General features: G+C 36.8%; 1 protein-coding gene across 1 annotated transcript; it reads left to right on the forward strand.

Annotated features, from left to right (window-relative positions):
- Positions 1–1,340: 1,340 nt before the first annotated feature.
- On the forward strand, positions 1,341–6,422 carry GCG (glucagon). The gene is made up of 4 exons (XM_055307715.1): positions 1,341–1,432; positions 2,963–3,124; positions 4,790–4,927; positions 6,275–6,422. Exons 1-4 carry the CDS (start codon positions 1,341–1,343, stop codon positions 6,420–6,422), a joined length of 540 nt encoding a protein of 179 aa, XP_055163690.1.
- Positions 6,423–15,998: the final 9,576 nt, after the last annotated feature.

Raw genomic sequence — 15,998 nt, forward strand, 5'->3', positions numbered from 1 at the left:
TTTCAAAGGAAAATACCCCTGCAGGTACTAAGGTCTCCATGTTTCAGTGCCAAAGACAGATAATAAATATGGCAAGGATATTAAAGAAAAGATTGATAGTTTAAAATAATATTTATATAAAATCCTTATTTCAAACGAAATGCCATTTGCTAAAAAAACTCATCCAAATTATTTATGGATAAGCATAATCAAGCTTGGATTGAAATCACCACTTCTCAAAGTGAACATGGTCAGTCCTGAAAGTAGCAGAGAGAAGTCCATGACAAATACTGGACTCGAAGCTTCCATTCAGTGAATAGTGGGGCTTGCCCTATGGGGACATGCAGCCCCACATTCATATTGATCCCCACCCCATCCACACTGCATCATCATGTCCTTGGCATCCAATGGCTTCCCAGGGCATCTGCTTGAGATACGAAGACAAGCAACCAGGTGTATCCTACAACCAGGCCTACGGTGTCAGTAGCAATGAATGACATGTCCTGGACTAAGTCCAATTATAAAACAACCTGGGGACTTCCAAGACTTCAGAAGCAAGCATTAATTTTCTTTATGACAGTGATCTCTTAGTTTCTTGGTTGTGATTGTTCAAGTTGCCAGAAGCATTAGTTCTTGTTGCAAATTGCTTGTCTTTAAAATGATTTTTTCCCTTTAATTTAGAACAGGTCAAAGCACCCTAAAATACCTCAAATCTGTTGGCCGCTTTATAATTACAAAGTCTAGACCAAGTTACACTATTTAAAATATAAATGAATAATACATCTGAACCGACAGCTGGTATGCCAAGTTGTAGCCTGAGGCTGCTTTAAGATGGTTGAAATGCAGTATAATGTAAATGCTTGGAAGTGGAGGACTATTAATTGAAAGCCAGACTCATAGTGAAGGGGGTGGCATTATGGATAAGGTGCCATTCAGGCTAACCATATGTAGCATATCATCTACAGGAGATATTTTAAATGTTTATCATGGACATTTTTAATTTCAAGTCTGGAAATGAGCCTTCTCATCATTAACCCAAGTGTCCCTACACTAATGAAAAAGCTTAGTTGGTGGTACATATCTGTTTTGTGGTTTTTTTTAATTGGGTGGAACATATCTTTTGTATCCTTTTTTGTCACCAAGCAAAATCTGGGGAAAAATATAATTTACTATTTGAAATTACTCTGGAAATACTATCAGAGTAAAATTGATAACTAGCTTATTCTTTCTATTTGTAATATATTTACCTCGTCAAAATCAAACTAATTTAATCTGACAGTTTTAAATATGGTTGCTGGTCTTCCCCCCACCCCCACCCCACAATGCTGGGCCCTGACTCTGTGTTCCCACAGGCAGCAAAAATGAAAAGCATTTACTTTGTGGCTGGATTGTTTGTAATGCTGGTACAAGGCAGCTGGCAACGTTCTCTTCAAGACACAGAGGAGAAATCCAGGTATTAAATCCCTAGACGTGAACTAACAAAACATTATGGTTAACATATAGCCTGTAAAACCTATGACTGGTGAACAGGTCTCGGTAAAATACTCTGTGAGTGTTCCAAATGTTCAAGGTATTATTGTGATAAAGACATTTCTGCAGGCGAGATCAGAGTATGTGCTATTTCATAAGTGAAGGGGTGAGCAATGTTGCAAATTCATTACACAGGAAATTAGAGCTCTTTGATATCTTCAGCGGATCTTATCTATCCATTCATTACACACTGTAGTGTAGATTATTTTAATTATTCATACCAACTTTATCTCTCTTTTACTCCTTTGAAAAAAATAGTGGTTAGTTGCTTTCTGTGAAAGTCATGTGTTCATGATAGAAAATATTTTTAAAACATGCAAAATGTTTTCAAGTACTTAAGCTTCCCTATTCAGAGAAAACCATTCATAATTCTAAAATTTGGTGTATTACCTTCCTGTATTTAATATGCGCTGGGATATAAGTATATCCCAGATACTATGTTTTATCGCTTTCATTATGTTTTTGGTTTTTTTCTTATATCATTAAAAATATCTATTAAACGTCTGACCTTTAATAGCTACACACTATTTCATCTCATAAATGTACAATATTTATTTAGCTATTCTTCCTTTATTGAACACTTAAGAATTCTTCAGATTTTCCCAAAAGAATGCTACAGACAACATTTTTTCCCCTACATTTCTTCATTATTTTCTGAGGATAGATTTCTAGTAGTAGAATAACTATGTCAAAGGGTTTGAATGAGTCTAAATTTTTATATTATCTTGCCAACTTGCTTTCCAGAGAAGTCACACACATACACAGTCCCATCAGCAGTATAGAAATACTTCTCCCACACTATCCTCCCCAGTATTTATTCTTTGCAAATTTGACAGGTAAAAATAGTATCTCATTTCTATTTCTGAGTATTAATTACATGGACTATTTCCCCATATTTTCCATGCCAACCAACTGTTGATTCCTGGCATGCTCATTATCTACTATAGTTAACAAATTACCAAGTGCACTTTTTCTTGTCTTTTTTTGAGTGTTTGTCTTTCTTCCACCATTAGCTACCATTTAACCATGTAACTGAGTGGCTGTTTTACATTAATATATGCAAAAATACAGTAGGAACATAAATCTGATGCCTAACAAATGAGATGGAATTTTGTACTCTTTTAAAATGTTGATGTCATTGATCTCTTCTGTCACTATTAGCATAATCATGAGTAGATGCGTTAAATGAAAAAAAAAGATTTATTTAATCTCATTTCCACAAAAAAGAAGCCAGTTGAAAAATCTACTATTAGAATCCAGAATCAGAGTGTATTCTGTTCCAGTAGAACTATGGAAGTCCCGTGGCCAGCTAAAGTGTCTCTGAACCACCCACTGAAATACACCAAGCACCTGCCTTCCAGCTTCATATAGAGCAGTATTTTGTAGAAAAGATGTCGTTCAAAGTGATTCTGCTCTTGAGAGATTTACTTGTACCAATTACCGCTCTTCACAGATCATTCTCAGCTCCTCAGACAGAGCCGCTCAATGATCTGGATCAGATGAATGAAGACAAGCGTCATTCTCAGGGTACATTCACCAGTGACTACAGCAAGTATCTGGACTCCAGGCGTGCCCAGGATTTCGTGCAGTGGTTGATGAACACCAAGAGGAACAAGTAAGGGTCCAAACCTGGTCCAAAAGTTGCACACAGATGTATTACCTAAATATGTCTAAAATTTCTCCTGATTTTTTTTATCATGCTCATCAAATAGTGCCCATAAACTCTTCAAATTTTGATGATTTTCAAGGTTGGTGATGCAATCCTTTGTATTATTCCTCTGAATGTCCCACCCCCTCACTCTAATCCCCTTACCTATCCTCCAATGGGACATGGACTTTAAATTATATTCCCAACTGCAGACTTAGCAATATTTACTGCCTTGGCCCATTTCCCTTTAAAATTGGAAGTTGACTTTGGTGAACCTGCAAGGTGAAGAATCGAATTTCTGACCAAAAGAGAGAGCAAATTCAACATTCCCTTGTAGGGTTCAAAGTCATGACTGTGATCACGTTCAAAGTCTCCTCTAGCCAAGTTACTCATGGTAAGGAATGGAAACAGATGCAGTCTTTTTCTTGTAGAATACAATCCAAGATACACATTTAAAATTACAGCCTAGCTGCACAGCATAGAGAAGAAGGCAAATAAGAACACAAGCCTATCGTAAGGCATACATTTTAATGTTGGATTTTCTTTGACAGTGTTGGGTTTTTTGCTACATCTAGGCTACTGGAGGAAATCATCCGCAAGGGTTTCACAGGGATGGTGGAATTTCACAATTTCTTTGGAGGGTGGCCCACAAGGGGAAGGGAGTTATGCATACAAAGTAGCTGAAGGAATCTAAAAATCAGGAAAAGGGCATAGATTTGTCTGGATAGAAGAGAGAAGGGAGAGAGGAAGGGAGAGCAAGAGAGTGAACAGGAGCCAACAGGAGAAACAGGAGCCCCAGAGCACTTGACCTGAAGTTCCTAAAGTGGAAGTTTAGAGCTGCAGGAAAGCTGGTGGGCAGGGCCAGAGAACACAGTGGGAGAAGTCCCTGCCAGGGACTACAGATGAGGCCATCACAAATTTGGAAAAAAAAAAAAAAAGGAAAACAACTGTCCTCCTTTCTAGAAAGGGGATGCCGCAACGTGATAAACTAACGATTTTTCTCCTCTGGTGGTTTCTATTGTGTGTTTAAGATCAACCTTGTGGGGTAATATGTGATCAACCTCCTGGAGAAACTGAGGGCGGCTAGTCACCCCCCTCCACAGAGCACTCTGCATACACTTGAGGGTGAAATGAAGTGCTCTTCCTAGCTTTCCTCCTTGCCTTCCCATCGCACATTCCCTTTGATGCATTACCACGTGGTCCTTCTGAAGCTATTTTGAGATGGTCCTTGGCTTTCCCTGGGATCATTAATCGACTCCGACCCCGTGCCGACTAATCACACACAGCTACCCTGTTTGCAAGTAGCAGAGCACAGCGCAGAGCCCACATATACTGGGACTGGAGTAAATGCAGCTTTGATAATCGATGGCACAGACAAGCAGGGCAGGAGAAAACGGATGTGCTGGGTCAAGGGGGGCTGCAGGCCGCTGCACCTGTTGTTAGCCTGAGCCCATCAATCTTCACTCCAGGTAATTAATGTAGAGTCAGAATGATCCCCTGGGCACCCTCATCTCCCAAATCTCCCTAAGCCCCTTCTACATAGGATCCCGAACCCAAAGCTGCACTGCTTAAAGGTGAGAACCATATTGCTAAAGAGACAGATCTTCAACTTAACTTTCACATTTCTTTCAGGAATAACATTGCCAAACGTCATGATGAATTTGAGAGACATGCTGAAGGGACCTTTACCAGTGATGTAAGTTCTTATTTGGAAGGCCAAGCTGCCAAGGAATTCATTGCTTGGCTGGTGAAAGGCCGGGGAAGGCGAGAGTAAGTCTGTACATTCTTATTTAACATTTTTTTTTTGCATGATGCTGAAAACTTAGACTACAGTTATCTATATATGGATCTGGATTACAGAAGCAATTAGTATAGTCTCACATAGTGAGGAAATAACTCGAGTTGGTGGGAGACCGTCTACAAAAAGTCTAGTCTGTTTTATTTCTGATAGCACGTATTAATAACGTTTATCATTAATAATCATCCCCTATTATAGTTGTGTTATAATTAGGGTATTCATTTGTCAATCCAGGACACTCTGAATAACAAAAAGAATGCTTTCGATAACTGTACCAGGACAACAGGTTTAAGTGAGAACTGTCTCTGGAAAACTAGAGATAAGGAGAAAGAAGACATAGAGATAAGGAGAAAAGACATAGGGAAAGACGGATGGTAAATATTTACATGTGGGATCACATACATGTGTGTGTCAGGCCTCAGGTTAAAAAGTGATGAAGACAGAAAGGAACAAAACTCAATATGTGTAATGAAATGCCACTCAAAGTAGAGATAGGTGGAAACACCCAGAGATTTAACGATATGCCCATTTCTTAATAGGGCTGTCACAGAGACAACCACTAAATTGCCAAAGTTGAAAATGAAGCTAAAGCCTTTTGGGACTTTCTTGGAACTTACCACAACCAAACAGATTCCTGAACCATCTCATTTTCTCCTGATCATTTTGATTGACATTTGAAATATGAGAGGCAGGAAATTCGTGTTCAACTCTGGGGCTTTTTTTAGTGAGATGTAAAACAAGCTCACTGAGAACTTCAAGAGATCTTAAGACAAAAGGAAACGAGGGTTGTCGCTGACTTTTAAAACGTGAACGATCAAACTGATGAAACTAATGGTAAAAAAAAAAGTCACTTCCACTTGAGGATATTTTATAGTGTTTTAACGTAATGCCAAACATTCTGCTATGCTAAACCATTCAAAAAGAAAATGTTACATAGACCGAGTTTTAATCCCTTCATGTTGCACTTTGCAAGGCTGTTCTAAATGATCACGAGTTCTACGAGACATAATACACTTTTCTAAGTTATAGACAAATTAAGTCTCAGTAATAACATCTGTGCTGCCAATACACTAGAATCTTCGAAGTAGCCTGGAATATTGAAAAGGGCACAGAGCTACACTGGTTTGGTTTCATATCCCAGCTCTGCTCTTTCCTACCTGCCTCATTCCTTGGCCCACATGCAGGTTTCTCTGGGCTTTTCCTACTAGACCTCAGGACATAGCAACTCTTCTCTCGGTGAGCCTCACACAGGGATAGGCAATCAGTAAGGACTTACTTAAAACATTTAACCAAGTACTCATTTGACCCTTTTTAATCAGTTTCCCAGAAGAAGTTGCCATTGTTGAAGAATTGCGTCGCAGACACGCCGATGGTTCTTTCTCTGATGAGATGAACACAGTTCTCGATACTCTTGCCACCCGGGACTTTATAAACTGGCTGCTGCAGACCAAAATTACTGACAGGTGACTGTATTTTAGTTCATTCTGAAAATCAGCAAAACCTCCATAGATATTATCTTACAGGCTACCAGTTGTCCCCTCTGTGGGGGAGATGGTCTTTACTGGGTCTCTTGGTACCTAATTGAACCATTTAAGAAAACATTCTTGTATTCATTTTTGATCATTAGAGTTTTCTCCATTCACCCACTTATTCCAAATACATTTCCTGAGTGTCAACAAGGAATAGGGCATTAGGAACACAGATATAAATGAAACAAGGACATGTTAAGTCATTCGCATATTAATATCATGTTAAAAATTGCAAGATATGTTGACATTTTAGCACAAAGTAAAATGCCAGTATACGTGGTATTAGATATTGAATGTAATAAGCATAAAGTAAAAACACCAAAACCTAACCACTTATCTTGATAGGTTATAATTGCTTTTTATAATTACCCATAAATATATTTCTTGATAGGGGAGCTTTAGGATAAGTCCTCTCTGAATGTAAATGTTTGAAGAGTTCAAAAGACTAAGGGGTTTATAAGATAAAAATATTGATGAACAACTTTTTTCAAAGTAAATCCCTGAAATATTTCCCAGATAAATTAGTTACATCGTCTCGGTATTATAGCTATATTAAATCACTGTTCTTTTTTTTTTAATCTCTAGGAAGTAAGTATGTCACTCTTCAAGATCACCTTCATATCACCTGCGAGCCATGGGGGATATTTGAAATTTTAAGTTCTGTAAATTGAAGAGGTGTATTCCGAAACTATATTGCTTTGCATGCTAATAAATAAATTTTCTTTTGATGTTGTGTAGCCAAAGATTGTAAATGGAATAAACTACTGTCAAAATATTGCTAAAATACCAGCTTTAAAACATGAAATTACAGAATTCTCTCATTTTCTTATTTTGGATGAAGTACCCTAACCTGCTTACATTTAGCAATGAAATTATTTTTCTGTGATATAATTTGTACATAGAAATTATTTCAATCACAACATATTTGCATTGTAATGGTAGGATAAGGGAGGACAAGTAGCCACAGTAGTAAAACTGGAAAGAGACATTCCTTCTTGAAACGTTTGTCATAAACATGCTCTGCTTTCAATATATTAAAGGTAGATAAATAAAATTTTCAAGCTTCTCTACCATTGTCTGTTTTTTTTCTTTTCTTTGCGACCCCACTCCTTCCAAATACCCCTTCTTTCTAAGCTCACAGCCCATGAGGCAAATCTGGTGCCCAGACGTGGCTTCAATGATTTGAATGGCTGCGCAGCACTTTAACATTTTGGGCACATTGAACAATCAATGTATTTTATATAAACATATTGATTTATGGCTTATCTTCTTAAAAATATAGTATCAGGCAATATTAGATCTACAAGACAAATCTCTTCTAGAGCTAAGAACCAGTTGCCTCCTTGTGAAGAGTCACATGCTCTTAGTCAATTAAAAAAAAAGAAAAAACAGCTCTTAGTTTTGCTGATCTTTTCTGTTGTTTTTCTGGCCTCTATTTAATTTATTTCCACTCTGATCTTTGTTATTTCCATCCTTCTGCCAACTTTGGGCTTAATTTGTACTTGTTTTCCTAAATCTTGAGATATAAAGTTAGGTCATATATTTGAGATCTTTTGATTTTTTTCAATATACATTTATCATTTTATTCTTCCCTCTAAGCACTGCTTTTGCAGCATCCCATGTATTTTGGTGTACTGTGTTTCCATTTTCATTTGTTTCATGATTTTTTTAATTCCCTTTTTGATTTTTTTTGACATATTGTTGTTCAGGAATGTGTGGCTTAGTTTCCACCTGCTTGTACATTTTTTCAGCTCTCCTCTTTTTATTGATTTCTAGTTTCATGGCAGAAGGGATAGGTGATAGTTGATTTGAAATCATATGAAGATTTGCTTTGTGGCCTATCATATGACCCATTCTGGAAAATGTTCCACATGTAGTTGAGAAGAATGTGTATTCCGCTGCTGTTGGATGGGATGATCTAGAAGTGTCTTAGGTCAATTTAGTCTGATGTATGGTTCAAATTCAACATTTGCTAGTTGATTATCTGTCTGGATAATCTCTCCATTGTTGAAACTTGAATATTATGTCCTCTACTATGATTATATTGTTGTCTATTTCTGCCTTTAGATATGTTAGTATTTGCTTAATATATTTAGGTGCTGCTATATATGGTGTGGGTAGATTTATGACTGCTATATCTTTTTAATGAATTGACCCCTTCCCATTATATAATAACCTTTTTTCTCTCTTGTTACCCCCTTGGCTTAAAGTCTATTTTTTTTTTTTTGATGCAAATATAACTACCCTACTTTTTTTTTTTTTTTTGGATGCCACTTGCATGGAATAATTCTTTCCATCCTTTCAGTTTGAGCCTCTGTGTGTCCTTAAAGCTGAACTGAGTCTCTTATAGGCAGTATGTAGTTAGGTCTTGGAGGTTTTTATCCATTTAACTACTCCATGTCTTTTGATTGGTGAATTCAATCCACTTACATTTAGAGTAATTATCAATATGTAGAAAATTACTAATGCCATATTATTCATTGTTTTCTGGCTATTTTGTAGTTCAATTATTTTTTCCCTCTGTTTCTGCTTCTCTTTGTTAATTGGTGATTTTTCATGTTCTTTTTTTTTCTGTTAAACAAAGAATGGCTTTCTTACTATAAAAACATACATACACAAACTATAAAGTGCTAAGAAACTTAAATATTTAAGTCATAGCAAGGAGGTGGCAATTCAACATCTGGGGGCTACCGAAGGCTTAAAGGAGGCTGCAACAGATTGCACTTCCACAGTGAAGAGAGCATTTTTGAAGGGGAAGAGAGGCCAGATATAACAGTTTTTCAAGTTCCTCTTCTCATCAAAACTCGTGGGAGGCACTCTATTCACAGGGAAGTGTGCAATATCATATTCTTCAGGCAGGTCAAGACTCTCAAAATCTAGAGTATTTGAGGGAATGAACTTTTCAATTTCTAGATTGGTGTCATCCAAGGCAAGAACAGAGCTTTTTGCTTTGTTATCTGTTTCATCAAGAAGGCTGTCTTTTCTGTTTGAGAGGTCCATTAGTCTCTACTGACTGTTATGTTAATAGTTCTTGAAGCCTTTCTGGCAGCTTTAGATAAGACTTGTGGAGCACCAAACGTTTTGCTAACATTTGGCATTGAAACTTGAATCTCCCCTCTAAAGCTTTGGCTGAAGCCCAGACTCCAGCCCATTATTGGTAGCTGCAAGGGACCTGGATCACCATTTTCCTTAACAACAACAACAACAAAAAAATCAGTCACCATTCTGGATTAGGTAAGGTTCTGTCTCTTTTTCTACTCTGATTCCCCTTTCTTTATCTTTTGTGAATTTAAGTTTTTGCTTTATGGTTGCCATAAGGCTTACATAAAAACATCTCATAGATAAAAACAGTCCATTTTAACTCGATAGTGATCTAACTTCAATTGCATACAAAAGCTCTACCCTTTTACTCCTCCTTTTTTGTATCTTTGATATCACAAAGATATCTCTTTTACCTCTTTTTATGTTTTGTATTTGTTAACAAATTGTAGTAGCTACTTTTCTGTAGATGCTTTCTATTACACTTTTCATTTTATTCACTGAATTCTTCAGCTCTAGAATTTCTGTTTTGTCCTTTTTATGATTTCTATCTCTTTGCTAAACTCATTTTGTTCATATATTGTTTTCCTGATTTTGTTGAATTGTCTTTTCATTGAGTTACCTCAAAACGGCAGTTTAGAATTATTTGTCAGCTAGATTGCAAAATTCAGTGTCTCTGAGGTCAGCAATTTGAGGTTTATTATCTTTTGGTGATGATATGTGTACTTGATTCTTCATGCTTTTAGAGTTTTGCATTACCACTTTCATATTCAAGGTAGTAGACGCACTCTCAAATTTTTACTAGCTGCCTTCAGGTGGGATATTAGTCCTATTATATGAGGGGCTTTTCTGACCTTCTGTGGGTACACCCACTCCACAGCTCTCACTTCTTGTGGAAGAATTCTTGAGCTTTTGTGTCTTCTCTGATTCTTATGATTCACCAGGCTGGCTACCAGAAACCTAGTTTTTGTTTTCCAAAACATAGTGCTACGGCTCAAGTTTGTGATTTCTCCCTTGCTCACAGATCCTGATCTGATTTTCTGAGTGCACTCTACTTACCAGAGCTGGCTCTCTGACACACTGCACTAGGGTGCACATACCAGAGACCAGGCATAGAGTTGAAGGAGGTGTGGGCATAGCACTTGGGGCACTGAGAGTGCCTGCAGGCCTGATGGGATGTCTACCATGTTTTCTTGTCTGCAAATTGTTGCCTTTACCACTCCAGAACCAATGTACCCAGGGATGACTTAAAAGGCTCCATTTAGAACTGAAATTTAGCTTAGAAACTGTATTCTCATTGTATCAGTCAAAAGCTTGAGCACATCTCTGTAAGTTCCAGTTAAGTGGCAGCCTTCAGAGCCATGGGATGTTCTCATACAAAGCAGGAGAGATAGCTAAGAAAATTGATATGCACTCTGGAACTCTGTGTGGAGTTTCCTCAAAGAGTTAAAAATAGAGCTACCCTACGAGCCAGCAATTGCACTGCTGGGGATTGGTATTTACCCCAAAGATACAGATGCAGTGAAACGCCGGGACACCTGCACCCCAATGTTTTTAGCAGCAATGTCCATGATGGCCAAACTGTGGAAGGAGCCTTGGTGTCCATCGAAAGATGAATGGATGAAGAAGATGTGGTCTGTGTATACAATGGAATATTATTCAGCCATCAGAAACGACAAGTATCCACCATTTGCTTCCATATGCTTTTTTTATAATGTAAAACTATTTTTTATATAAGAAAATCTTTATTTTGCTTTCAAGTGGTTTCTTCAAACTTTCAGACACAAAGTGGAGAGTATTATGCTGAGTAAAGTAAATTGTTCAGAGAAGGACAATCATTATATGGTTTCACTCACATGGGGAATATAAAAAATAGTGAAAGGGATTAAAGGGGAAAGGAGAGAAAATGAGTGGGAAATATCAGAGAGGGAGACAGAACATGAGCGACTCCTAACTCTGGGAAACGAACAAAGGGTAATGGAAGGGGAGGTGGGTGGGGGGACGGGGTGACTGGGTGATGGGCACTGAGGGGGGCACTTGACGGGATGAGCACTGGGTGTTACACTATATGTTGGCAAATTGAACTCCAATAAAAAAAAATACAAAAAAAAAAAAAGAAAATTGGCATGTGGCTGAGACTGAGATGAATGGAAAAGGGGAGGATAAGACAGAAAATTTAAGTCAAGCTCAAAGGAACGCCAAAAGTCAAAAGCAGAGAAAATTAATCTTTCCTTAAGTTCAAGAGGCAAACTAAGGGAAACCAATGGAAAATAAAGCTAAGGAAAGAGTCATGTATGTGTAGAAATGTTTATTAGTTATGTATATGTTTAACTGTATGCAATCCAAACCCAATCACAGAGAGGTAGCTACATAGGTGTTTATTATTTTGTACAAAACAAGAAGTCCAGAGGCAGGGAGTCCAAAGGTAAACATGTCAGTAACAGCACATGGTCTTTATCCTCCTGCTTTGCCATCATTAACAAATGGCCACCTTAAGATTGTTCACAAGATTGAAAGATGACTGGTCCATCTTCCAGTTTCCTGTTCATTTTCCAGGGAAGATGAAGAAGAAAAAAAGAGAGGGATGGGTAGGAGGAGAAGAGGAAGAGGAGGAAGAAAACAAGAATAAGACATATAGGAAATGAGAATTAACAATCAGAAATAGAATGCACTAATTTTGAAAAAGTAAAACATCCTCAGAAATTCCCAGCTTTTCAATCGTGGCTTGCTGGCCAGATATGTGTCCCATGACCACATCCTGGCTAGAAGGGAGGCTGGGAAATGTTGTCTCTCAGGATTATACAAAATCAGAATTAAATTGACTAGGAAAAGGGAAAAAGTAAATGTTATATAAGGAATTAAAATCAAAAGATACATTACCAAAGTGGTGTTTAGATGTCCACACCTTATTTTAGTGTTATCTTTGTACTTTGGGATTTTGTTGGCCTAACTTAAGTCCAAGCAGGTCTACAGAAACCTAAACTCCCTCTGAATTCAATGTGATAAAAAGAAAACACCCAACAAAGAAATTATTGGAGAATATTCAGATAAAATTCATATAAACATTTTATATCTTTAATTATAAAACTAAGATAAATAATGGGGAGCAAAGAGTAATTCATTCAGGTTGAATGAATCAAGCAGATATAAAAGACAGTTGAGTTGTGCTCTTATGATCAGAAGATAAAACTCAAGCATAAAAATAGTAGAGAAAAGAAGGACACTTTAGAATTCTAAGTGTTATGAATCATAATGAAGATCCATACAGCTATTAATATTTATGCACCCAATGGCACATCAACCACTTCCACAGAGCAGAAACTACATGAGATTAAAGAAGCAATAATCATAAATACACTAATAATGGGAAATCTTAACCCAAGATAAAGCCAGTGAGGTAAAATTTAGGCCACATAAGACCTAAACAACATAATCAATAAGGAAGATATTATATATCTAAACTGAATTATGAATTCTATGAAAAAGGATACGTTTTCCAAAATGGGATAGAAATTTCACAAAAATTGATCACATAGTAGGCAATTTGTACAATGGTCTGTACATCAGTATTTGTACAAATATTGTTCTCTGACCACAATGCAACAAAACTAGAAACAAATTTAAAAATTGTTTTTAAAAGATTTTTTTAACACTGGATGTTAAAATACATAATGTTAAGCAATTCTTAGGTCAAAGGGAAATCACAGTACAAAACTGTCAGAGTTTATAGAAACTAAGAGCAACGATAATGTTACACATCAGAATCAAAAGAACATTGCTAAACACAGCTGCAAGGGAAATTCTTACTATTATTTATAATAGTAAAAAATGCATTGAAGATAGATTAAATATGTCACTAAAAAGCTAGAAAAAGACTCAGATAGGAAAAAAGGTAAAAGAAAGAAATTAATAAAGAAAAAAGCAAAAATAATGAGATAGAAAACAAATAACAGAGCTAATGATAAAATAAAAATACTGGTTCTTTGGAGGAAAAATTAGGAAAATTGACAAACGACTGAAAAACTTGTTTTTTAAAAAAGAGAAAATAAGGCAGCCAGGTGGCTCAGCGGTTTAGTGCAGGCTTCAGCCCAGGGCGTGATCCTGGAGACCCAGGATCTAGTCATGCCTCAGGCCCCTGCATGGAGCCTGCTTCTCCCTCTGCCTGTGTCTCTGCCTCTCTCTCTCTCCCTGTGTCTCTCATGAATAAATAAAATCTTTAAAAGAGAGAGAGAATATATAAATACCATAATAATAAATGATAAAGGTAAATAATTATCAAAGTAAAAAAAATTTTTAATTGAAGCTAATTTAAACAACTTTATGTCGATACACTTAACAATAGGTTTAGAAAATAACTTCATAGGAAAATACAATTTACCAAAATTGTTCCCCAATATAGATGGACACTCAAGAGAGATCACTTTACACTGAAGAAATAGATAAAACTTTTAAAGATGTCCCTACAAAAAACATGATGTCTCTACAAAAAACCTGATGATTTCACAATGGATTCCTACTTAACCTCAAAGCATCAGAAAATCAATAATATTTAAGCTATTCCAGAATACTGAAAACACAAAAGGCATGTAAATTCTTTTTTCCGAAATGAATGAGCATAACATGATACTAAAATATGAAAAAAAGGGGCACCTGGGTGTCACAGTTGGTAAAGCATAAGACTCTTGATTTCTGCTCAGGTCATGATCTTAGGGTCATGAGATCAAGCACAGTGTAGGCTCTGCACTCAGTATAGAGTCTGCTTAAGACTCTCTCCTTTGCCCCTCCTCCTCCCTTTCTTTCTAAAATATATTTTTTTTAATTTAAGAAAATCAAATATGAAAATAAATTGCACAAAATTCTACAGATGAATTTCACTTATAAACCTAGATTCAAATATCTAACAAAAAGAATCCAACTGTCCATTAAGGATAATATAATGCAGAGAAATCAGAGCACTTGTGCACCATCATTAGGAATGTAAAATGGTATAGCTCCTGTGGAAAATAGCATGACAGTTCCTTTAAAAAGTTAAAAATAGAGTTATCATAAAACCCAACAATTCCACCTCGGGGTCATACCCCAAATCATGGAAAGCATGGTCTCAAAGAGATATTTGTGCATCCATATTCATAGCAGTATTATACACAATAGCTACAACATGGAAACAACACAAGGGCTTATTGACTGATGAATGGATAAGCAAAATGTATCATATACATACAAAGTGATTCAGACCTGGGGTGCCTGGATAGCTCAATCAGTTAAGTGTCCACCTTCAGCTCAGTTCACAGTCTCAAATCTTGGGATGGAGCCAGGGTCAGCCTCCCTGCTCAGCGTGAAATCTGGTCCTCCCCCCTGCTGGTGTGCTCTCTCTCTTTCTCTCTCTCAAATAAATAAATAAATGATCCTTAAAAAAAAAGAAAAAGAAAATGATCCAGCCTTAAAAATGAAGGAAATCCTGCAATTTACTACAACATGGATGAACCTTGACATTATGCTGAATGAAATAAGTTGATCACAAAAAGAAAAATACTGTATGATTCTACTCGATGTACTAGTAGTTAAAAATCAAAAAGACAAAAATTGTAACTGTGGTTGCCAGGAACTGGGGAAAGGGGAGAATGGGAAGTTATTGTTTAATAAGTATAGCATCTCAGTTTTTCAAAAGAGTTATGGGGATGAATGATTGTGATAGTTGTGAAACAACATGATGTATTTATTAGCATTGAGTTGAAATGGTTAAGATGGTAAATTTAATGTTATGTGTATTTACCACAGTAAATGTGTGTGTGCTTGTGTGTATGTGTGTAATCATCAATGGAGATCATGTTTTAAATGTAAAGCAATTCAATATTAGAAAGCCCCTCAACATAATTCATCATATTAATAAGCATGAGAAAACCATCATATCATCTCTATAGCTACCAAAAATGCACACTGACAATATTGAATCCTCTTCCATGATAAGATACAAATTGATGGATATTTTCTAAATAAGATAAAACATATACTAGCCCAAAAGTTTGCAGTTTATTTAATGCTGAATATTAGATTCAGAAACAAGGAAAAGATACCAATTATTTTGGTTACTATTTAACATTGTCTTGGAGGCACTAGGAAATTTTAAAAATTAAGGTAATTAGGCAGCCCGGGTGACTGAGTGGTTTAGCGCCGCCTTCAGCCCGAGGCGTGATCCTGAAGACCTGGGATCAAGACCCACATCAGGGTCTCTGCATGGAGCCTGCTTCTCCCTCTGCCTGTGTCTCTGCCTCTCTCTCTCTGTGTGTCTCTCATGAATGAATAAGTAAAATCTTTAAAAAACAATTAAGGTGATTGAATAAGAGAATGTATACATTAAAGTATATAATAATGAGGGGATCCCTGGGTGGCTCAGCAGTTTAGCGCCTGCCTTCGGCCCAGGACATGATCCTGAAGTCCTGGGATTGAGTCCCACATCAGGCTCCCTGCATGGAGC

The sequence above is a fragment of the Nyctereutes procyonoides genome, unplaced genomic scaffold (assembly GCF_905146905.1).
Source record: "Nyctereutes procyonoides isolate TBG_1078 unplaced genomic scaffold, NYPRO_anot_genome, whole genome shotgun sequence".
NCBI classification, from domain to species: Eukaryota; Metazoa; Chordata; class Mammalia; order Carnivora; family Canidae; genus Nyctereutes; species Nyctereutes procyonoides.

Coding starts and splice junctions, on each gene's coding strand:
- GCG (XM_055307715.1), top strand. CDS start 1,341: ATGAAAAGCATTTACTTTGTGGCTGGATTGTTTGTAATGCTGGTACAA. Junction 1,433..2,962: donor GACACAGAGGAGAAATCCAG/GTATTAAATCCC, acceptor CGCTCTTCACAG/ATCATTCTCAGCTCCTCAGA. Junction 4,928..6,274: donor AAAGGCCGGGGAAGGCGAGA/GTAAGTCTGTAC, acceptor CTTTTTAATCAG/TTTCCCAGAAGAAGTTGCCA.